At 41.6% G+C, this 24,720-nt stretch overlaps 1 protein-coding gene across 2 annotated transcripts; it reads right to left on the bottom strand.

The window, feature by feature from the left end:
- Nucleotides 1-1,360: 1,360 nt before the first annotated feature.
- rmdn3 (regulator of microtubule dynamics 3) lies at nucleotides 1,361-21,555 on the bottom strand. Of its 2 annotated transcripts, XM_039782764.1 has the most exons (13): nucleotides 20,884-21,555; nucleotides 19,047-19,236; nucleotides 16,240-16,347; nucleotides 12,995-13,138; nucleotides 10,735-11,074; nucleotides 9,204-9,306; nucleotides 6,422-6,482; nucleotides 6,232-6,307; nucleotides 6,041-6,118; nucleotides 5,784-5,882; nucleotides 4,462-4,515; nucleotides 2,130-2,210; nucleotides 1,361-2,016 (listed from the first exon to the last, which is right to left on the bottom strand). In XM_039782764.1, the coding sequence occupies exons 1-13, from the start codon at nucleotides 21,083-21,085 to the stop codon at nucleotides 1,960-1,962; spliced, it is 1,593 nt and encodes a 530-aa protein (XP_039638698.1). In that variant the 5' UTR covers nucleotides 21,086-21,555; the 3' UTR covers nucleotides 1,361-1,959. The 2 variants fall into 2 exon arrangements, with proteins under 2 accessions (XP_039638698.1, XP_039638699.1); XM_039782765.1 differs by lacking the exon at nucleotides 16,240-16,347 and having other exon boundaries at nucleotides 20,884-21,553.
- Nucleotides 21,556-24,720: the final 3,165 nt, after the last annotated feature.

Raw genomic sequence — 24,720 nt, 5'->3', positions numbered from 1 at the left:
TAAATTAAATTTGTTTTACCATTATATTGACTGGTATCATTTGTTAGCGTCGTCGTCATGGAAGGATTTCACGTTTAGAAGGTTCAACTACAAGTTTACAAGACAAGCACTAAATCATTTTATTCAACGTTATCCATGTGTCACTTCAATGCATATTAACTTCATTGCGGGATCTGAATATTGAGGATATGTAACAAATCCACTGTTTTTAACAGCGGTGACTGCATAATTAACCTCAACAAGGATACATTAAAATAGAAAGTGCCATTAAAGTCATGTTGAGTCACAAACTTTAGAAAATTAAAAGGAATGTAAAAATACTCAAAGTTCAAAGGCAGCAAATGCACTCAAATGAAAATTAGGTACACATCAAAAATTAGCATATTTTTCAGTCACAACCAGAGGTGGGGGGGAGGGAGATTGGATCTTAACTGGAACTTAACTTCATGGGTGATATTGTGATCAAAATACTACAATGTTATTACTACATCTACATTAATGAAGTGCCATTTACATCCACAAAACCTCTGTCCAAAAGCAACTGAGCAGGACCCAGCACAACAATATAGAATAAATTTGTAATAAAATAAATAATTTGACATTAGTTATAGTGATGAACTCCCTTAAAACATTACTGATCAAACTGGATTAGCAGCTCTGTTTCCAGATAACTCATCACATTTATCAGCCAGTCAGAACATATGCAGTGTGGTGGTGGTAAAATAAAAATGTATTTCATCTACATGACTGGAAACCACTGTAGCAAAGTGACAATGATTATTTTTGTAATTTTGCATGTTAAATTAAGAATATGATGCTAAAAAAACAAAACCTACTTGTTTACTTGCTGATTATTAGTAAAAACATTAAAAGGTATAATATGCAATGCTTGCCTAGAATCTTTTTTTTTTTTTTAAAGCCCAACAGAAAAGAAATTCCTTTTAATCATCCGTTGTGACCCATTAGAAGCGTGGTGGTGTCTGGATGTGCAGAGACTCGGCCTGGATTTTCTTTTTTTACTTTGGAGTGGCGGGACGTTTCTGGGCGTCAGCAGAGCGCCGCTGGGCCCCGTGGGTGTGTAACCTCAATAACGGCATTCTCATTTCCAACCATCGTTTGCCCCTCGTGTCTCATAGCGGCGCCCCAAGATTAAAAGGTGCTCTGAGCCAACACAGCATCATGACTTTGCATAAACATACACGCCACTTTCCTAAAGCCAATTGGCGTGTTATCTGTACGTGGTGTGTATGTTTACATCCGCTGTATACAGCGTAGGGTTATCGCGAGAACATCACGCGTGTAAAAAACTAAAAAAAGGTTGGGTTTAGGAAAACAACGTTGGGAAAGGCTTTAGTAACGCAAAAAAATAAATGACAAAAACAACTGTGACCAACGTCACACGCTTAGGAAAACAAACATTGGGGAAGGCTAAAAAAAGCGATCCCGATCTCCTGGGTCAAAGTCTCTATTTTACTCATGAAAGAAACAGACGGATGAAGCTCTGCGTTGACTCATATTCCGACAACGTGGCACCTTCTGGCGACTGTGTGGGTTTATGCTTTAGGACATAACCGATGTGAGCCAATGAGAGAAGAGCATTTTATTCCTGATGCTTTGGTCGCCCCCTCTCTTCATTCACTCTCTAGCTCGCTCAACCCCTGCTGCGCTCTCTCTTCTCTGTATGTCTGGCTCCTACATATTATACCTTTAAAATATACCATATACATTAAAATATGTACTACTTAAAGCAAACTTGACTCAATTAAGCAATATTAAAGAAAATAAATATACAATCATATCAATAAACTCCATTTCACAGTGACAGTATGTAGATATCCACCAACAAAGGAAAAGAAAAAAAAAAGTGCCGATTGGATGGACACGGACTGGCGGCCTGACTAGCCAATCAGTGCCATCGGCTGAGTGGCTTCATCTGCTGGATCTCAGGAACAAAGAATTTCAGGTTTTTCTGTCAGTTAAGACTCGAAGCTGAGCCTCCAGTTTAGTCGTTTCATCCTTGGAAATAAAGAAAAGGCAAAAATAGAACAGTTACAGTTAGTAGGAATACATTTTTGGGGTGAATATTATGAAGCTTTGTTATAATAGGTAGAGTAGAAGTGTGCTCTTACATAATTAGAGTTTGTGGGCATCTTCAGAGCCAGCTCAGTCCAGTTTGTGGCCTCAGAGAGGTTTCCCAGCTTCTTGTGACACTAACAGTTCAATGAGAACATGATTAGTGTTAATGTTCCTCACAACAACAACAACACACTACTGGCCAACTGAATAGGGCGATATCTGTTATGCTGATAGGTTGTTTTTTGCATCTGATAAAATTCCACAATTTAATAACTTATGAGACACAAAATTGCTGAACTTACAGTGCTGCTCATGAGTATAGGAATACTAAAGAGGAATAATAAAAAAAACAAAAAAATTTTTTTTTCGAAATTGATCTTAATGCCTTAATTGAAAAAGTTGGGAAAAATCCAACCTTTAAGGACACCAATTTTCTTTGTGAATGAATAATGTATCGTAAATAAATAAATGTTCTTTCTTAAAATACCCCCCTGTATTTTAAGTCAGTACACCCCTATGTTAAATTCCCATAGAGGCAGGCAGATGTTTATTTTTAAAGGCCAGTTATTTCATGGATCCAGGATACTATGCATCCTGATAAAGTTCCCTTGGCCTTTGGAATTAAAATACGCCCACCATCATCACATACCCTTCACCATACCTACAGATTGGCATGGTTTTATGTCAGTTAGCCTAATAGCTGGTTTGATTTGCATTGAGAGATGATCTTATGGAAAGTACCCCATGCCAATCTCTAGGTATGTTGAAGGCTATTTTAATTCCAAAGGCCAAGGGAACTTTATCAGGATGCATAGTATCCTGGATCCATGAAATAACTGGCCTTTAAAAATAAATATCTGCCTGCATCTATGGGAATTTAACATAGGGGTGTATATACTTAAAATACAGGGGGGTATTTTAAGGAAGAACATTTATTTAGGATACATTATTCATTCACAAAACTGGGGTCCTTAAAGGTTGGATCTTTCCTCATTTTTTCAATTAAGGCATTAAGATCCATTTCCAAAAGATTTTTTTATTCCTCTTTTTAGTCAACTTTAGCATGGGGTCCTATACTCCCGAGCAGCACTGTATTCAAACATGTATGTAACACTGGTGTTGTCTGCATTGTCTCGGTTTAGTTGTAGGCTATAACGTGCGGCATAGTTAAAAACGCGACAAACGTAGTTTTTGGTGTGGACGGCCCCTAAAAAGGCTTCACAGTTACACTTGCTTCCCACAAGACAAATCTGATAACTGTTTGACTGGTCGGGAATAGGGCTGGGGGGCTGGGGACACTTATGCAATAAGGTTTTTCGAGCCCTGTAAGCTACTTCGGCTGGTTGAGGGCCTGTAAAGCGACGCAGGCGTCTGCCCGTAGAACGGCGATACTGAAACAAAGGGAGCGCTAACGTTGTGTACAGCAGCCACACCGACACGGCTGCCTACAGGTGGGTCGGCTGCTGCTGGATGAATTTCTGGTCAGTATGTTTACCTTCCAAGTGTTTGTTGTTGTAACACACATTTTGTCCACAAAAGGCTGAACTACCCCGTGTTGGTAGATGCTAGATCGCAGCCAACACACGCGTCAACACGGGCATACAGCGCAGGGCCAGCAACATTTGAAACCTGCTACAACGCAACGCTGGGGTTGTAACTGCAGACGAAGACTGGCTGTAACGGAGCGCAGAGTCCCATTCTACCGTGAAAAATCACCGATAAAGGCTTCGAAACCACTACACGACACAAGCAACGATGTTCCAACAGGAATAATTCCTGGTTATTACTGCTTTCCCTGACATTAGCATGTAGCTACATGCAGCGATGCATGTTAAATAAAAACACTGCAGTAAAGTCCGTTGAATGGTGTTGAAGCCCAAGTATTTAGCGCGTGCACAGTATGTCACAGTATGTCCGTGTCGACGTCCACACGTGTATCTGGTGCGACCCAGCATCTACCCCCCCCCCTCCTATGTTCTAAATAGTACTAAAGGCATTAATGTTTTCCAGGTGAATTGTTATTCATTCATGCACTGGTACATATATTGTGTGTTAGCAAGTTATGTAACATTACTGTCATGTCTTTATATCAGCAGTAGAACATGGGATAGTGGCGCACTCAGACTGTAAAAGTAAAAAAAAAAGAATCATATTAACAAAAAGGTCTATGGGTGCACTTAAGCCTCTTGTGGCCGATACAGGTATTACAACAACAAACAAAAATGATCCTGGAAAAGCTCAAATTGGTTCCACCTGCCAAAACCTTTTCAGAAAAATGATCCTGGCAGAACCCGTCACGTGGCAAAACCACATTGCCTGGGTGTGGTCGAGTCCCTCCGTTGAATCATCTATCAGACGACTCTGTGGGATCACCCGAGTGCTTACCTGTGCGATGTAAAGTCTCACGGTCTTGGAGAAACCTGGGCTGAGTTCCTCTGCCTGGAATACAGAGACACACGAGACCAAGACTTCATTAATGGAGCGGTCGCTTTTACAATCACGTGTCAAAGGTAAACATTTATACAAAGAGGAAAAGCCCACTAGACACACTCGGCTAAAGGTGGAGGGCCTACGGAAAACAAAACCAAGTTCCCCCTCCTCATTTTTCATCATCTCAAAGCATTGTGGGTAAGGGGCTCTAAGGTTATTTGGCGAGAGGGGTTTAAAACATGTACTACTTCACCGCAACATCCCTGGTGAGAGTCCAGCCAGGACCCTTTGTTGTTGGCCATCCTCCCTGCGAGTTGTCTGTGTCTCTACACTGTTCTACCACCGATAAGCAGTGCAGGTGGGCGAGTGACGCAGCAGAAAGCTCTCGCCATCTTACACAGAGCATGGGAGCGCAGTGGACCGGTGAGAACTTCCGCTCCACAAAAAGCTGCGTTACATTTACCAGACCAACGCAATGCCCGGAGCTCCGCCAGTCCAAAAGGTTTACCGGATGACAGTCTCTGGTTGCATGGAGGGAAGGCGGGCGCTGTTTATCTGTCCCTCACGTTCCGCTTTCTTGGAGTTAACTTTAAAACTACTTTAACCAGAACCTCTGAGCAACGTTACAGGCTGAAAATGGCTAGTTAAAAAGGGGGGTTTTTTTTTGGGGCTAGTTTTAGGAAAGGGGGGGGGCCCCGGCGGGGGGGGGGGGTTTGTGGGAATGATTGTAAAGATTTACAAAGAATATGTTTACATCATTTCCTCTCTAACTGGGACGTTTTGGGACCGATTGGCGGGGATTTGCCATGGACAAAATACACATGGCGATACACTGGTAAGAGCAAATGATGTTTAACCATGTATACATCTTATTTAAATAGCTCACGTAACTGTATTGTGTGAACAGTTCCCTTCATTTAATATTGTATGTAGCGTTTTCTTTTGCGGGGTGCAAATGTTCCACCCAAAACCAGTTCCTTCCCGAAACTATTTTGAAGATCCACACTCGATCCACACTCGTTAATTCTCCTATCCAGGACTGTTGTGTGGTGTAGCCAGACCTTCCTTCCCAGCGCTGTGGACATAGGCCTGGCAAGGCGAGACTACACAGACGGCCTGGGGCATGCTTTGAACTCACGGTGTCAGCGGTACCGGGGAGAATTGGGAGTGGGATGGAGACGCGCCAACATAAAAAAATTAATAAAATCCGCTCCGCGACCCATCCAAAATCCCCCCCGCTTCCTGTTCGTTCCTCTACGTCTACAGTACTCTAGTACCTTGAGAAAGTTCTCAAGCGCGTCATGCAGTGTGGAGGTGGGGGGGCTCTGGTAGAGGGCAGCCGCTGCCTTCTGCTCCAACCAGTCCAGAGTGGCTACCTGCAGAGACACAGACACACGGCTGTCACAGAATCCTTTCAACTACTACGAGCGTACTTGATGTGGTTGCTTGTTCAGTGTTATTATTTTGATAAAGTGTGCTTCTGATAAGACCAGAGTTAATAATAACTTCTGAAATACAGCCCCCCTTCTCTCACCTCATAGCACCATCTGCCAAGCAGGTAGAAACACATGGGGTCATCATCTCTGAGGGCGAGTGCACGGTCCAGATGCTCCTGATCGGACAAACAAAGAAACTCAAAAAGTCATATGCGGTACACAACTCTAAGGATTCAAGGAAACTGTACTGAAACATGATTAAATAACCAAAACGTGTGCCTGGGTTTACCTTTAATATATGGCTGCTCTTCAGTTTGCTATGCATGCTATCATGCTGGGAGGTCAGTTCTGTCAGCACGGCAAACCTGGAGCCAAAAACATCGCACAGTTGCGACATTAACAACACAACCGAATCTCGTCAGCGGTGGCAGCGATATCCATGCAGAGTTGAAAGGTTAGGTAGAGGTTGGCCATCTTACCATTTGTGACACTCTGCATTCAGGCCGTTCTTCTTCAGGGCCAGCTCGGCCTCCTCTCGACCTGCAACAACAGCTCACAGCTCAGTGACTAAAAAACTACAATGGTCTTAAAGCCTCCACACACACACACACACACACACACACACGATTTCAGTTGATCTGGCTGATTGGACTCTGTGCTTAAGTTGAAGGTGGGCCAGAGCTTAGATGGGAACCAATCAGGTCACAGATCTTTTCTACCAATAAGAATGGTCAAGCTGTCATTTGTCCCGCCCTAACTGGTGCAACAAAGCTAACAAGAGACTCAGGAAGATGTCAAATCAGTCTACGCACACACACAGTCCTGGGAAGAGGTCTAATCAGCCAGGTTAACTCAAAACACCTGTGTGGGGGTTCAGGGCCTGGTTTTACATTCCACCTGAACAAACTGACCAGGTGCTCATAAGCGAGGCAGTAACTGTAATCAGTCTACAGTAGTTTGGTTATTGCTGGGTATATTCCAAACTCCCAGGTTCCTTAAACTACCTGAGTGGAGGGGTTTGAAGGTTTGGGGGGGTGGAGGATCTTCAGACGGAATGCAGTTTCCTCTATGTTGGCCACGGTGACATTTCTGCCGCCACAATATCAGAAATAGGGCAGACGCACAACAGGGTTTCCGCTATGAACTGTCATCCGCGCTCTCTCCCCTTAGGGTGAGCAACTGGAACAGTGACAGGACGTCATCACTCGCGAAGTCATGGCAACCAAATAAACAACACGGCGAGTACTGCTTGTCACTCAATCTTAGGCAAAGTGACAAACTGCGACGAAAGCCGCGACATGAAATCCGCACTCACGCGGGTCCCGTGAAATGTGACAGCTACAGTTTATTGGAAAATAGCGTTGTGGACACTGAATTTGATGAATTTACTGTTTATCAGACCCCAGATGAGACAAGACTAACGTTAGCCAACGCTGCGGTGACAGTCCCTCTGCAGGAGACGCTGTACTAACGTTACTTTTTTAAAACCGTTTTCCAGGTTAGTGGGGGTGCATACTAGCCTGACGTGGTCATACTCAGATTCCAGTCAGAATATGAGTCTGAAACCGCTCCATTGGGCTGTGATTATGGGGCGTGTTCCAACCGAACCAGGAAAAAAAATGCCTCTGCATTCATTGGATAGACCTCCATCTAATCAGAGCAACGGAACTCAACTCAGCTGTCAACAGAACCAAAGCCGGTCTACGGTATATTAGAAGTTCTTTGGTTCTGTCAAAGAACTTCTAATAGACCGGCTTTGACAGAACTCAACACTGTGTATCGTCTCCATAGCAACCACTCTTTGCACAATGCATTCGTTCTAACTTCCGACTTTTAGACCTTTTTGAAGCTGGATATATCATTTGTTGCGTGTAAATATAAATGTGGATAACGTTAGCGATAGTGACATGCTTGCTACAGTCGCATTTCTAGAGATGGATCGGCGAAAACACGTTTTATTTCTCTGATTCACGGCTTTGTTCTAGCGCCGCTGGGCGCTCCCTCTCTTCAGTCTCTCTCTATGTCTCTCCACCATATAACGCTCTCTCTCTTCAGTCTCTCTCTATCTCGCTCCACCATATAACGCTCTCTCTCTTCAGTCTCTCTCTATCTCGCTCCACCATATAACGCTACCATGCTTTCGGGCAGTTGTTGAGGCTCCTCTGCTGAGGATTTTAGAATGAATGCGCTGTCGATATCTTCTGTTACAGACGCGATGGTGGAATCTACACATCTCAACAAATTCAACCCAAGCGTTCTTTGGTGACGTGGTTGATTCGGTTTCTGATGATCATCTGTCCGACAATCTGATTGGTCCGAACAGATCCTGTTCGGGCAATAATTGCGTCTCAACGGAGCGACTCCAGACCGAACTTCCCGACCTCGAATTTTGTGGGCGGGGCTAGGTTCGGCTGGCATCCAGGCTAGGTGCATACCGCTCTAAACCAACATGAAAAACGTAGCTAGCTAGTAATGTTCACTCAGCGTTTTGTTTTGTTATTAAACTGTGTGTAAAATGAGCGGTGACGTTAAATCATCCTACGGTACCGTCTATTTGCTGGATGGTTTCAAGGTAACGGTCGGTAGCTAACATTAGCAGATAAGCCCGTTCATATTTGACGTTCAAGGCACAGTCAATACAGTGTCCTTTATTTTATTTTTTTATTGATTTAAAAGCACTTATGTCAGTGTGGCACTGGCTAGGGAAAACAGAACTGATTGCACTGTCAATGTGTTCTTAATGCATTTCATTATAAATTAATTTCTGGATGCAAGAAAAAAAACAATGCAACACAGTAAGTATATGTAGCCTTTAAACTACATAATATTTCATTTTTACAATACAATTTGTATCGGTCATAAGTCATTAGAGAGCCATGAAAAATGAAATGTACACCTGCCTGGCATTATTCAATCATATCAGATTCAAACATAACTGCAGCTAGCTGGAGTACATGGAGGGAGAGACGGAATGCAGGGAAAAATTAAGAAACGTACGTTTTAAAATGTTGGAGCATCGCCTTATCTCCCCCCTCCAATTTCACTCCGATACGGCTCAAACCATGAGTTCGAAGCATGCTCGAGCTCGTCTCTGTGTTGATGCAGCACAGTACATGCAGATGAACGGTGCCCCCCCCAGACTTTTTGACTGGTTCATTCTACCTTTGTTTTACTTTGATTTATTATTTATAGACTTAATATAATAATCATTGTATTAGGGGTGTGTGTGTGTGTGTGTGTGTGTTGTGTGTGTGTGTGTACCTTGTTGTGCGTAGGCCCTCTTCTCTTGTTTATCCTCGGTGGATTCGTACATATCCCTGTATGCCCGAGCCAGTCGCCATAGAAACTCCCTGCTGTCTCCATACTGTGGACACAGAACATATACAGTACTTGTGCTACATGAATAAACTTTATTCTATAATAATTATTATTATGAATTAGGGGTGTCAAGATTCTCCAAATCCACTGTTCTATTCAATGTCAGATTTTTTCCCCCCCAGCACTGACAGCTATGCAACAATAAAAGTCACTAGATGGCAGAAAGGTTCTTTACAACAGTTTAGGGTTTGTTGGAGTTTACAGGGTGTACCTGAATGCACCATGAAGCCCCATCTTGGGCCAACACTTTAGAGTTTGTGGTGTGTTTTCAAGGGGGTAAGCCAGCCTCCACAAAGCGTACCTCCTCTGGAGCCATTTTGAAGCTAATAAGCCATCAAGTGCCGTTAGCATTCTATTGACTGCCATTCATTTTGCCGTTACTTTGACAGCGAATAACTGAAAATCTGAAGCGTTTAAAGACCATTTGTCCGTTGTTTATTTCTAAAGAAACACAACAATGTATAAAAGGCTCCATTACCTTGTAGCTCACGTTATGGCTCCGTAGCAGACGCTTTTATAAAAATAGGCTAACGATTGTGTCAAAACCACACAACTTTCTGTCGCACAGAAGAGGAATTACTGTATAGTACAGGAGAAGCTTGCAGGCAGTTTCGACTTACATTAGCTGTTTAAATTTAATTACTAATGTTCACTAGCATTTTAGTTAGCAATAATTAGCCTGTACCTATGTTATCTCCTTACATATACCTACGCTCTCCGTCTCTCCAAGATAGGGAATGACTGAGATTTCTCTTGGCACAGCTACCAGAAGACTTCCAACTTTCACGTCACATCTACATCGGCAAGCTCAGTTTGCAGCTGCGTAGTAACGCTCAGCCATCCCCGGAAAAGTGCTTCTAATATCCTTCACTGGTCTCCGTAGAAAACAACGGTGTCCCATTGTCCATTTCTTTTGCTGTCTGTGTGTGTTTTCATATAACTCACAAGGAAGGCAAAATGTTGCTACACCAGTGACTTCAGGGAAGCAGGAGGATTTTCCAGTTCTGTTGTTTCTCCGACTCCAGCAGTGGCCGTGGTGTCAGGAAAAGTGCCGTTAAGCTAATGTTATGCTGCGTCATGAGCTGCATGCTACCGGTCGGTAAGCTACGCTGTCTCTATGCGTTATTTCTTTCTTGGGACATGCACAAGTAGGCAGGGCTGGATGAAAAAAACAACCTGAGAATCGCTGATTCTGCTTTTGATGACTGAAATTGAAAGCTCATTTTCTATCTATCTATCTATCTATCTATCTATCTATCTATCTATCTATCTATCTATCTATCTATCTATCTATCTATCTATCTATCTATATATATATATATATATATATATATATATATATATAAATAAAATGTAATCTAAATCGTGACACCTCTATTATGAATAGTTTCAGCACTTGTTTACTGGCCCTTACCTCTGCTCTGTTGTCTAGCAGCAGGCGAAAGCCCTCTGCCTTTAAACTGGCGTCTCCTGTGTGGAGGATGTCACTCTGAGCCAGGAGGAGAGCTAGCTCCCCACTGGGAACTTCAGTCACCAGCTGAAGCCTCCCCTTATCTTCCTCCTCATCCTCCTCCTCCAGCCCTCTCTCCTCCACTTCTTCTTCTTCTTCCTGGGAGTCTTCCTGGCGAATGGTGAGGACAGTGGCACAGCTCCTTTCCTCCTCTTCCTCAGACTCCTGTTCAGGCTCCTGCTCACCCTCCTCTTTGTCTGTGTCACGATCGGTGTAGTCGGACTCAGCGTAGGCCGTCGAGTACCTGGGACACGCAGGTTTGTGTTTGGTGGTTTAGTAATTTGGAGATTTAAATGAAGTAACCAGACTTGGAAATTCACATTATATTCATTTATGATTACTTATTACTACTAGTTTCCGGTACATTTGCAGGGTCAGTTCGTTCAAATAACAAAACAAAAGATATCTGTTACAATGAAGGTGAATGAAAATTTGTGTGTGGTGCTAACAGCATTGAAAAAAATTACATTTACAAAATTCAACAGCAACATCACTTTCCAGGATTAGTGTCACTGTTACTCGGAATAATCTACAGAACACACTGTTGGCAGTTATAACGGGTGTATCGCTTGTTAAAAAGTAGTCTCTATGAAACTGATGACAGTGTTTCCTTTAGGATTTTTTTTAGCAGTGGGGGCAGGTCTGTCCAAACAACAACAACCCCCCCCACCGCGCCCCACTGGCAAATGTTTTACGTATGAAACGGAACTGACACTTCGCTGCAACACAAACAAATATATTGATTCACCTCTATTCACACACAATGAGGCATATTTTCGATTGAACTGTATTTTTTGAGGAACTATATTGCACTTAACATCTATACAACAGGTCCACACTTAGAACGGACCCACCGCGGTGACGTTTTGGTGGAGCTGTTCGTTTAATAGTCGACTCGGAAGAAAGCGAACGTTTTGACAATAAACTCCATCAACACAACAGTATGTGGAGTTAAAGTGGACGGGCCCAGTAACCTCTGAATAGTTCTACCTGTTGTTAAATTGCAATGTGAGCGGCAGCCATTATTCATTATCATTGCATTATGTCGGCAGGATCATTTAAAAGGCAACCATGACTACATTTTTTTGTATAGCCCTATTTCTGATACCGTGGTGGCGAGAAATTTTGCCATGGTGGGCCGCCACTACAAAATCAACATAGAGGAAACACTGAGATGACAAGCTGGGGCTTGATTTGTGTCTCAGGGTGAGAATCAAAACCTGGACAAGTAAAGTTTATACTATTGGCATCAGTCAGTCAGTCAGTCAGTCAGTCAGTCAGTTACTCAGTATTAGCCACACTGGGCGCTATTTAACAGCCTGTTAAATAGTTGTTTTAGAGATTAACAGGAATTAGCTAATGAAGCTTGTTAAAAAGCCTTTAAAGAAACAGTTGCATGAAACCTGGATCTCAGCCTGACCTGGTCCTGCACAAGATTACTACTTGACTCACAGGCCACTCAGGACTCTTTACCAGAGGATAAGGATTTTTGCCACCCAATCTGCCCCACAAACCAAAGACACTAACAACAACAACAACAACAACAACAAAAAAGCTGCAATGAACAATATTTTTTAAAGTTACATGGATCAAATTAGAGTGCGGATCGGGCCGCATTTTTCTATCCGAGCCCGACCCGCGTCCGACAGAGCAGTAACCGAGCCCGGCCCAAGCCAGACAGGCATTAAGATATTTATGTCCGAGCCCGAAAATATCGTTCTTTTTTCTCATACTAATGACACATGTACGTTTGTAGGAAGGCATTTGGAAATGTCAACAGATGAGCGCATCAACGCATACTGGGCAACAAGCGCACGTTAGCACAGGCGCGCACCTACATAATAAGCTTTTTTAAATTTAAAATGTTCAATGCCTTATCACGCTGATGTGACCGAGCCCGACCCGAACCCGACCCGAACCCAAACATCATTTCTAAATATCTGTCTGAACCTGGCTCGGTTCGGCTATCCATCCTCTAGATCAAATGACTATGAAACAGAGCAAAAAAGGTAGGAGTATTGAACAAAAAAAATGAATGCCGTTTGGAAAAAAATACTGCTCAACAATCATATACATTATGTAGTATAATATATGAAATCACCAGAAATACAATATAAACAGTACGACTAATCATTAAGGGAGCGTATGCTTTTGAACGACATACCCTCCTTCGCTGGTCGTTTCATACGTGCTGGCCACGCCCTGGCTGGCAGTGAAGTAGATGGAGCTGGAGCCGGTGGAGTCATTGCGTTCCCTGTGGACGAAATGGCGCCGCCGACGTACCCGCTGACTGTCCTCCACTCCCTTTCTGAATGTGGGGGAGGAAGAGCACACCTTCAAATCAGTCAAACAACACCGGCAACCTCCATGTGGGGAGCCAGCCCCACTCTGGTGTTTCACCCCATTATTATAACATTCTGATTATTGTAACATTATGTTCTGCTTTCAGTCTAAGACTTTAAGGCACTCCTACAGACATATTATGACAAATATGGTCACTTGTTTAAGAATCTGTGTATTATTATTGATGGTTGTATTATCTCGGAAAGCTCAAGCATCAAAACCTTTGGTGTGATTTGTGATCCTTGCCTGACATTCCTGTCTCACATCAAGGCTATTACCAAGACAAAAATTCAACCAATCTTATCATTTCATGATGCTGAAACTGTAATCCATGCATTTGTGTCCTCCCGACTTGATTACTGCAATGTCCCTTTTTCTGGTCTTCCAAATTGTGCCACGAGAGGCCTTCAACTTACTCAGAACACTGCAGCCAGAATCCTGACTAGAAAATATGATCACATAACACCCGTTGTGGCCTCTCTTCACTGGCTCCCAGTACAAGCTAGAACAGATTTTAAGGTTCCTCTTTTAACATATGAGGCCCTGCATGGACTCGCACCACCTTATTTATCTGAGCTTATTACACCATAAACACCGGCACGCTCTCTCTGCTCCCTTGATGCTGGTCTCCTGGTCCTTCCCCTAGTAAACAATTATTCTGTTGGTTATAGAGCATTCTCCTACCGTGCCCCTCATCTGTGGAATGGCCTCCCACCACATGTTAAAGAAGCTCACTCAGGTGAGATTTTTAAATCTAGATTGAAAACCCACCTCTACTCATTATACTATAGCCAACCATAACACACCAACCTGTCTGCGTCCTTCACAGACAAACCTTTTTCACTTATTCTCTTATGTTGCTGGTTTTGCATTCTTTATTATTACTGCTTTAATGCTGTTTAATTGTTTTGTTGCTGTCTGTTATTTCTGTGTTCCTTTAATTGTAAAGTGCACTGAGACCATGTTTAATGGTGATTTTACACTTTACGCTTAACTGCGACTCAGCTTGTCAAGTCTCCAGAGGCTGGTTTTAGAGCGTAAGGGACGTCACCTGTTTCAACAGCCAATAGCGAAGTCAGCTTGTAAAGTCAGCTACAAACTATAGAAACAAAATGACCCATACTCCATTTTATGTCTATGTTACAAACTGTCAACTCACTCACCTGAGCAGGTTTAAGTTGCTCCTTAATAACTTGTGTCATGGTGGAATGGGAGAGACTTATGGTATAAGAGCCAGAGGAAAATGATCTGCGATATTTACAGTGTGAGCGCATAGTCTGTGACTGACCCTTTACATTTGTTGTTGGGACACTGACATGCATGCTGTGCTATGCATGCAAGTTACTGTTATTTGGACGAGAGCACAAGAATACATTTATGCTGCAATCACTTGAGATGGGAAATCCTGCTGCCTCAAGTTGCATGCAACAGAAACTTTTGCAGAATCTTTTTGCTAAGATGAAAGTTTTCCAAAGACTTTTGTGTGATCTTTTTTTTTCTTTTTTCAGACCAGATTTTTGAGTGATATAGCCATTCTCATCAAAGTACAACAGAGACAAACAATAAATGATGTTCTAATTATTAACAAGGTGACGTTAGACGCATAAACTGTAAGCTATTTTACATCCAAAACCATATATTACTTTTTAATCAAAGTGTCTCTGTAGGTCTTTTACCTTCTGTCATTGGTTAGTTGCGACACAAGAAGCTCCCCCCCCCCCAATATCTCTCTATAATAAAATAATAATAATTACAAATCAAAAAATAAAATTGACATTTTTGTTTTTCCTTCATACCTGTGTGTTTCTAGTTTGTGTATATTTCCATTTTGCATGGTATGTTTTTTCAAATCAGAGATATCTGTGAGGTGGAGCCAGCAAAAAACTATTCCCCCGCTGAATACATTAAACACAACACAACCTTTCGAGGCTCGGCGTTCCCTTCAGATTTTTCAATTTCATACAAAGTTACTGTCAAAGAAAAAAATGAAATCTACAGTTTGACCAAGTCACACTGTATGCATCTGTTTCAGACATGTATTAAAGATGCACTATGCCTTTATTAATGGAAATACTTAAATACAAAAACATAACATTCCCCAGGAATTTAGCCTGAAACATTATTACAAAAAAATCACCAATGTAAGGATTCCAAGTTTAAAGTAAAATATTGTGGATTGAAATATTATTTGTCCACACAATATGATTTGGTCATGATGGCCCTGCCAGAAATATAGTATTTTGTGCAGTGGCGGATCTAGAACATTTTTCATGGGGGGTGGGCAAAAGGGTGGCAAGAGGTCTTGGGAGGATGGAAGGGGATGACGGTACACGGGAACCCCCAAATGTAAATGGATTGTGTGACAAATAGAATTATCTAATGCAGCTTTACAGTTTTTCCTCTATCATAGCATTTGTTTTACCTTTTGTTTGATCATGATTAGTGATAGAATAAGAATAGAAAATAGGAGTCTTATTTTAATCAGAAATTATGACTATGTGTGCCACATACACACAACAGATATGTTTAGACTACTTAATCCCATTGTATTTGTTGTTAACCTGGTTTAATTTGCTGTGATATGTGAGAGGTAGTGGATTTTATAGTATGGTTTAGATAATCAAATAAAAATAATCAATCTCCTAACTAGCACTGTGTAGTATGTTGTCGATGGTGATGTGAACACGGACTTTTGATGACGTCATGAAGTGGCATTATGGGAGTTGTAGTTTTCATCGTTTAACATAATTGCTGATTCAAATATATCTGTTCACGGATGGGTTTATCCATTACAGTTATATCCACGTTGCGTTTAGTAACGTTTATATTTTGTGTCATTTTGATCAAAATAGCTGCAGTTACCCCCACATAATTAGGTTTTCTTAATTCGATTTGTATTGGTAGCAAGCTAGTTGACCAGCTAGCGAGCAAGCAAGCTAACATTAGGCAGCAGCTAAAACCACAATATCACAATATATTTCACGTCAGGGTCACTTTTTGGATGTTTTCAGCACTGGGGGGAAAAGGGGTTGTTGTAACGTTACTCAACAGCGCTAAGAGACTTACTTCGCGGCCCTGGAGATACCGGCCGATGATACGCCTACATCAATAGGATGGTTGTCGGGTGCTGCTTTCGGACTCTCCCCACCTTCACCTTTTGTGGGACCAACGTAACTGTAAAGAAGACCGCTAAACGCTAAAGGGGAGACAATTTCAACACAACACCGCAGACAGCCAGAATCGGACAGCCTGTTTCCCCGACGGAACATTAAAACCTTCTGTTACTGTCGTTAGCATCGCTATCACCCGGCGCTGGAGTTTGTGCTGACTGGGTTCGGATCGCTGTAAGTTAACGATAGTGGCTGGCTGCTGGCTAACTGTGGATGTGCTGTGTCCACAGGGCTTTTGTCCACTCTCATCCCGACTCAAGTCCCTTAGCGGCGGGGAGTGAGGCAGAAAAACCAGGGTGGGATAGCTGGCTAAATTAGCAGTAGATTTGTCTTCTATCTACAACCAACGTTAACGTTAGCTGGCTAGGCTAGTGCTGTCTTTACCTTTATCAAAACAATTATACTTAAAATAACTTAAAGGGGTTACAGAATGCAAAACCGATTTTACCCTGTCATAGTTGAAAAACGACAAATAGGACATACATAGAACCTCAAAATCCCATTGACACCTCTTTCCTCTGCAAATCTCACAATTTGAAACTGCTGCTGAAAACGGGTGAATCTGAACAAAGCTAAAAGTTGACGTGAAATTCCTCCTCATTTGGCTCTACCTTCTATCTTTGTAACGCCCCAAAATTTACATAGGCCACTAACTGATCTGAGGTCAGTTAGTCTTCTAAATCTAGGTCGTGCAGATCTCTGCTATTCCATTACAAAATTCACTTCTGAGACTTTATTATTATCAACTATGTAAAGCTCAAATATGGGACGTTTTATGAAAATTGATGGCTAATTGCAAATTTGGTAAGACAGTGTCGGACTTTACGAGCTCCACAATCTGCCGGGACAGGTGGCGGCTGCTGGCCGGGTCTCCCCCTTCACAGACCCGCTGAGCTGGAGCTCGGTCAGGATCTCACACACAAGCTGCGCTGTGTACTTTAGAAAAGAAGAAAGTTTGGAGGTTTTGCAAGGATATTGAAAATGAACCACGGTTGTAAAGGCAGTGTTGCAGACTGTACAACGGAAGAGCCTACTGGCCCAGAGAAAAGGGTTAAAACGAGTATATCGGACGAGAGGGAGTTGTGGATCTAACGCAGCGCTGCAGAGGCACTGGCAGAGGACAGGCTTGCAGGGGTTCACTCTCCTCTTCCCGCACTTACTAGCTACAAGGTGAGTTGTGATTCTTTGGTGGAGGTTTTTTTATGTCGCAAGAGTAACGTTAGAACAACACTAGTTGGCTGTTTTAGCGCTGTGGCTCGCGCCTGGGCATGTAACAGACAGTGTGTCTGTGTTTGTGTGTGTGCGCTGTGCAGCGGTGTGTGTGTGTGTGTGTGTGTGTGTGTGTCAGTGTTTGTGTGTGTCTAAAATATGAGACCTGCTGTATCGTCTCCAATGTATTGTGTGAGTGGCTCCTCAACCAGTCAGCGCGCAGCTCATCTAAATATTCATGAGCATACCATATTTGGAATAAAAGCTGTCGTTCCAAATAGAGCCATTACACAGGGATGCATAAGGACCAAAAAAAATAGCACCTGGGCCATTTTCAGCCCAAACAATGTTACATACTGTGACGGGGCGCATGGCTGCCGTCACGGTAGCGATGCGCTACCTGTTTTAATCTCAAAGACTGAGTGAAGAATGTTGCTTGTACATGTTTGTTTGACTGTCTATGTCCGGTTATTTATACTGGTTTTATATTGTCTGTCATTTATCGAATTCCCTGTATTAATCCCGTAGTTTTGTGCACAAATTTTTAACATCTATTGCTGCGGTGATTTACTATTTGATAGGCTTAGCTAAATGCATTTATCATAGTTTGTTTAAAAGCTATAGATTGTCACAAACATGACTTGTGGTGTATTATATTTTACAGCCAACAAGATACCTTGTGGCTGTGGTTAATGGTAATACCTATTGTATAAATTATATGTTGTATCTATTTAGATTGTTGTATATTTATGTGTGCTGTATGAAGCCATTACGGCCTACTCACCTGAGCCACCCCTGAGTTTTACAGGTTGGTATGTTCCAATTTGAGGGGTGGCGTCAGGCTATATAGGGTGGCCATGTGTTTGCTCAGGAGGGAGAGCTGGAGTATACGTGAAGGTAGTAGGACGTAAGTCTGCTGGAGGATCTCCACGTTAAACCTGATTTAAGGTCTACTAGCGAATAGTGGTGTATTTATACTTTTGATTGTTTTGACTTAAGTCTATTTGAATTTTATCTTTTTTTGAAAGTGCTTTTTAGTTACTTTCCTTAATTTTGTTAATTCTTTCTATTGTCATTTTTTCTTATGGACCTTACTTGGGTCATTGATAATAAAGCCCATCATTTTTTCACATCACCTTTGCCTCACCTTGAGTGTTAATACCTGCTCAAGGCTACTCTCCGCATCTACCTTCAACACATACCCTATTAGGAGACCTTAAGGAACAGTGTGAAATACCCTATATAATCATTCTATCACCCCTTTAATGAACGTGTTTTGAACGATTTTGTAACCTTATAACGTTAACGTTCCCCACCGAGCATTAGCATGGGCTAACGCTAACATAATTGTCAATGTAGCACATAACATTAAGGCTCTACAGTGGGGTGGGCAGCTGCCCTCACTTGCCCCCCTGTAGATCTGCCACTCATTTGGTGTCCTCCTCAAAAAGGCTCAGTAGGGCAGATGCTATACCGTTCACAACTGTGACTCACTTGACATCCTGGATAATCTGCTGGGCGATGTCCTGCAGGCCGCCCCTCAGCTCAGCCACCTCTGAGCGCAGTGAGGCCACGCAGGTCAGCACATCGTCCAGCTGGTTCCTAAACTCCAGCTGTTGCTCCGGGGACAGGCCCTGCACCACTGCCTCCACCGCTGCCAGAGCCTGCTGCTGGGCCTCAACCTCTGGAGGAGATGGGGAGACACAACATATTAGATGGGAGTTTGGACTTTTAATTTAGCTAACCCTTCTCCCACCCTCCAAACATGAACATGCATCCCTCTGTCGATTTTCTTCTGCTTATCCAGGTAGTGATGGCTGAAGGCTAAGAAAGGTAGCCCAGACGTTCTTCTCCCTACCCAATTCCTCCAGCTCCTCCTGGGAGACTGAGGTGTGAGCCCCTGGTTTGTTACAGGGAGGTGTCAAGGAGGCCGCCTGATAAGATTCAATTCAATTTTATTTATGGTGCCAAATCATAACAGAAGTTATCTCAGGACACTTTACAGATAGAGTAGGTCTAGACCACAGTCTATAATTTACAAAGACCCAACAATTCCCCCCCCCAAGATGCATGAACCACCTTAACTGTCTCCTTTTAACGCTCCTGCCTCATTAAATCTTTAAGTCCCTCATCTTTAGCCTCATAGCATTGCCACTTTAACATGGTGGTGGAGTAGGGAGTGGGGGTGTCCTGGGAGCTGTGTTATAAGGGGCAATAGCTTTTGGAAGGGCTACCCAATGTAAACTTGTCCCAGGTGAGGAGTCGAAATAAGTGTGATTCAAACCACCTAAAGGAGCAGTAATTGGGGCAAAAAGCTACCTGATCAAGATGAGGACTCTCCCAGGGATGGGGGCAAAGGCATGCTCAGGCTCATTTGTCTCATTTAACTACAGAATAAGGCAACATGTCAAATGTTGGTATAGTCAGAGTTATTGTCTAGTGGCCAGCAGGTTACACAGTGATGTCTTGATTACACAAATGTGTATGTAAAAGCCTTAAAGCAAACAAACAAAATCATAATGTGATATAAAATGTCCTTTTCAATTACCAATAAAATGCAATCTAGCCCAATCTCTAACTCAAACAGTGATATTTACTATCAGCTGTGGTTGCATGCCACATTCTATGAAGTTGCCATGTTATTTTATTTTTATTGGTTTATTTGATAGGGACCATGCATATTTATTAACATTGTTGTATAACAAAACACCATGTAAATAAGCCAGAATTAGTAAAAATAACTACTTTTCAAATGCAGTCCCTAGGCAGGTGACATAGGACTAACATAAAGACAGCCAGCAGTCATACAGCATTCATTCACTATAAATTAAAAAGGTACACATAATGGTGACATATACATTGACAAAAATAAAATAAAAAATGATGACAGAGACATTGTTCATCCACTTCTATACTGCATTACATTTAACAGTGGAAGTGTATGGGTGATGAAATGTGTGACAGTTAAAAGTGAGTGCATCTCTGGTTTTCTCGGAGCCACTGTTTAAAGTGAGTTTAAAAGGTGTTGAATGTAGGACACTCTCTTATTGGGAGGGGCAAGCTATTCCAGTGTTTACCTCCTATTATTGACAATACTATTAAATAATTTTGTCCAGAAGTGGTGCGTCTACATGGTTTCACACAGTCCCCTTTTACAGAGGCCCGTGTACTACCTGATTCATCATCATAACTGAAGAGAGATTTTCTTACATCCCATGAAAAGGTACTTTTGAAAGAACCATTTATGCAGTTGGAAACAAACATATATTACGCTCTCTTGCACACACAAGACAAGCTCGGGTTAGTGCCAGGCAGAGCAGAGCCAACCCACCCTGTGCATCCATGGCATCCCGCAGCAGCACGGCTTTATCCACCCCGTCAAACAGCCGGGAATCTGGCCGGGCCTCCACCACCAGTCTCTGGGATCTTCTCCTAACGATCTCCTTGTATATTATGAAGGCAATCAAGCCACAACCGGCTGTAGCTCCGACAGCAAGCCCGATTAACCCGTTCCTCCCGAGCGGCGTGTTCATTTCTCCACACTCCGCAGACGCAGGTCGTTTATAACTAGCGTTAACTCACAAGTGCCGCTTTCATTTGTCACCAACCATGACTGTCTGTAATGTACCTCAGGATGCCAACGACATGCCTTCACCCTCTTGACGTAAATTATTTTAGTTCCGAAAATAATGTGTTGACACGGGGAACGCTCACTGCTAGCACGTTAGCCTAATCCCATTAGCCTTTCACTGTTATCGTTTAATAGCTAATAACGCTGACAACTTGTTATAAGCTTGACGCAACTGTTAATATTTTCCCTTGAGACCTCACCTAGTTGTATACAGACGACACGTTTTAAAGCTTAACGATACAAATTAAATTAAATTAAATTAAAAAACGGTCTCTTTGCATCACATCAAGGTGTGCAAATGTCGGCTAGCTGCAATGATGCTATAAAAATGTAACGTAACCAACGTCACATCGGCAGCACGCAGCACCCATATCTACGAGGCTAGTGCATGGGAAAATAACTTCCGGTTCCAACTTACAAAATAAAAGGCACCAAATGCTTGTTTGTGGGAAATAGTTGGGTCTTTGCAAATTATAGTGTGGTCTAGACCTACTCTCTCTGTAAAGTGACTTGAGATAACTCTTGTTATGATTTAATACTATAAATAAAATGGAATTGAAATTGAATTGAATATAGAAAAATAGACAGTTGTCTTAATAGAAATAAGAGGGTTAGGGTTCAATTATGAGATACTTAGTTACAAATATGTTATATATATACTACTATATTGACACATGTCAAAATACTTATCTGTGCAATATCATAAATATTTTCTCTATCAGTACTGTTTATTCAACCGTTCAGTCTGTTTACTTAGGCTATTATATTTTGCCTTTACTGTTTACTGCTTTTTTAATGTCACTTGCTTTTTTACAGTTTACTGCTTTTTCTTGCCTTTTCTACTGATATATTATATCTTGCATTCTTTACTGATGCTTCTTGTTTTTGCACTACCCCCTATGCTGCTGTAACACTGCTAATGTCCCCATTGTGGGACTAAGTAGGCCTAGTAGACCTATTTATCATGAGCTATAGGTTATGTCAAAATTATTAGATACTAAGTCAAAATTATGACTTACTAAGGCAAAAAAAAATCTAAGTCAAATGTATTTATTATGAAATATTAAGTCACAATTGTGAAATAGTATGTCAAAGATTTACTAAATGTTGACCTGCCCTAGATCATAAGAGGTAAAACTCCAGCAACATACACAGTATGCAGAACAACTTTATTGTTAGACCAAGGCGTTTCAGCTTCTAGCATTCTTCGGGGTCATCATGAAACACAACACAAAGAATATTTAAATCAGGTTTGGTGTGGAGCAGAAAGAAAATATAAAAATTAAGACAAACTCTTCAGGGGCCCCAAATGTACCAGTAAAGCTCAATTTAAGACTTACTGGCTATAAAGTGGCTCCTGCATTCTTTTTCAATCTTCAGGCACTGTCTTAAAGGGGCCGAGTATCAAAATCATGCTTTAATACCTTTAATATTGCTGTTGATATTATGCTTACATGGTACATATTCTTAAACAAATCTAAGTCAAATCAATCCAAAACAACTGACATGCAGCAAACCTGGGACAAGGTGGAATTGTTAGGCGTTCCTACAGATAATATGTCCTCTCTAATATTGCCCCCTAGTGGCTTAATCTGTCTCTGGGAATGATTTTACCACTATTTGTTCTGGGATGTTTATGTATGAATAGAAAGCTATATAAGAAAGCTGTGCGCTGATCAATTGTTTAGAGGGGCATATTATAGCTAGCAGTTAATAGAAGGATCCATGTTCTCAGCTGATGTTAAAATGATACTCTTTCCGCATGCACAAGTTTGTTTCAAGCTGTGATGATCACATGTCAAGATGTTAAGTATCGCTATTTTTTAACTGTGATTTACTATACAGTATCTGAATAGCTCGATGGTGTTTTAAGGCCCCCGACGTCTCCTTCCAGGCACCACTACGACCGTTGACTTCACCTTAACCCTAACCCTAACCCTAACCACAACCATTGCCTAATCTTAGTGCCTTCCAGGCAGCGCTGCCTGGACGGAGACGTTGGGGGCTTAAAACACTGATAAACATCTGAATACTGACTGAATACCGGCAGAAGAAATATCTGCAATGAAATGAGCTTGCATGTAAAAGGCACATGTGTCAGTCTTCTTTTTATGGTGGTCTGTAATCTTCTCTCTTTGGTGTCTAAAAGGCTAATTTAATTGAGTCAGAATGAATAGTAAGTTAATGGGTTGGAAGTCTCCACACATGTGATCATGTGTCAAGCTGGAATACAGAGGAATCAAAGTAACTATTTAAGTCACAGCTATCAAAATAATAAATACACTTGTCAGTAATTGCTACTAATTCACCAATGTATCTTTGTTAAAACAATTATTAATGATCTCCACATGTCAAGATATAATTGGGAGATTTTTGTGAAATGTCATGCTCCCCTTTATTCTAGTGCCACCGTCAGGACAAGGACAAATAAAAATATATTTAAGAAGGTGAGGATACCTGTAAAACATGCAAGAAAGACTACATCACCTATAATATATATAGCCATATTCTACTGCTCGTCATACTATTCATCCTGCACATACACTACATTCTTACTATTATAATGTTACTGTTTCTGTACTACAATGGTACTGTTACCACATTGCACATAGCTGTACATACTGTACATATCTGTCTATACGGTTCATACTGAATATTCATATTTATTCTGTTTTATTTTCTTATAATATATTTAATACACTGCATATATCTATATTATTCTTACTATTATAATGTTACTGCTACTACATTGCACATATCCGTACATGTTGTTCATACATTGTTCATATTACACAGCCATATTTATTCTGCTCTTATAAGGTAACTGCTAATACACTGCACATATTTATATTTAATTTATATTACTCTACACCACCTTCTGTAAACCAACTGTATACTATTGTCTACACTGCACTATATTTCTTGTCCTATACTGATATGATTTCACTTTTCTGCTTTTTTTGCACTTCTGGTTGGACGCAAACTGCATTTCGTTGTCTTTGTACTTGTACTCTGCACAATGACAATACAGTTGGATCTGATCTAATCTAATCTAATGCCTGGGAGTGGCTGGGAACCTCTGCTAAGCCATGTTTCTTCTGTGAATCTGACCCAGATATGCGAGATAGAAAATGTTTCTTTATGCTGCAATTAAAGCGTGCCAAGAATGTGTCCAATGGCATAAACAATGTCATTCATGAAGGTGAAATCAGCATGAAGGACACCTACAGGAAGAGAAAGTAAAGCATTGCTACAGGGCTGATTTGCTGTCTTCAAAGACTCCATATGAAAGTTCAGCACTTGGTCTTAATCACAACGGACCTCTTAGCCATCACAGCAAGTATATATGAATCTTAGTGATCACTGACCAGGGCTTTGAAGACTAAATCTGTGTTTAATTTATGCCCCGGCCAGAATAAAAATGTTAATTTAGTAATTAATAAATTAGTCAATAAATGGGATTTTTTTTACCAAACTACCCTAGTTGTGCGTATTGTTAAATATGCTGAAAAAAACACTTAAGCAAACCCAGGGTGA

The sequence above is a fragment of the Perca fluviatilis genome, chromosome 18, assembly GCF_010015445.1.
Source record: "Perca fluviatilis chromosome 18, GENO_Pfluv_1.0, whole genome shotgun sequence".
Lineage (NCBI taxonomy): Eukaryota > Metazoa > Chordata > Actinopteri > Perciformes > Percidae > Perca > Perca fluviatilis.
This window is presented reverse-complemented; position numbering and strand designations above follow the sequence as displayed.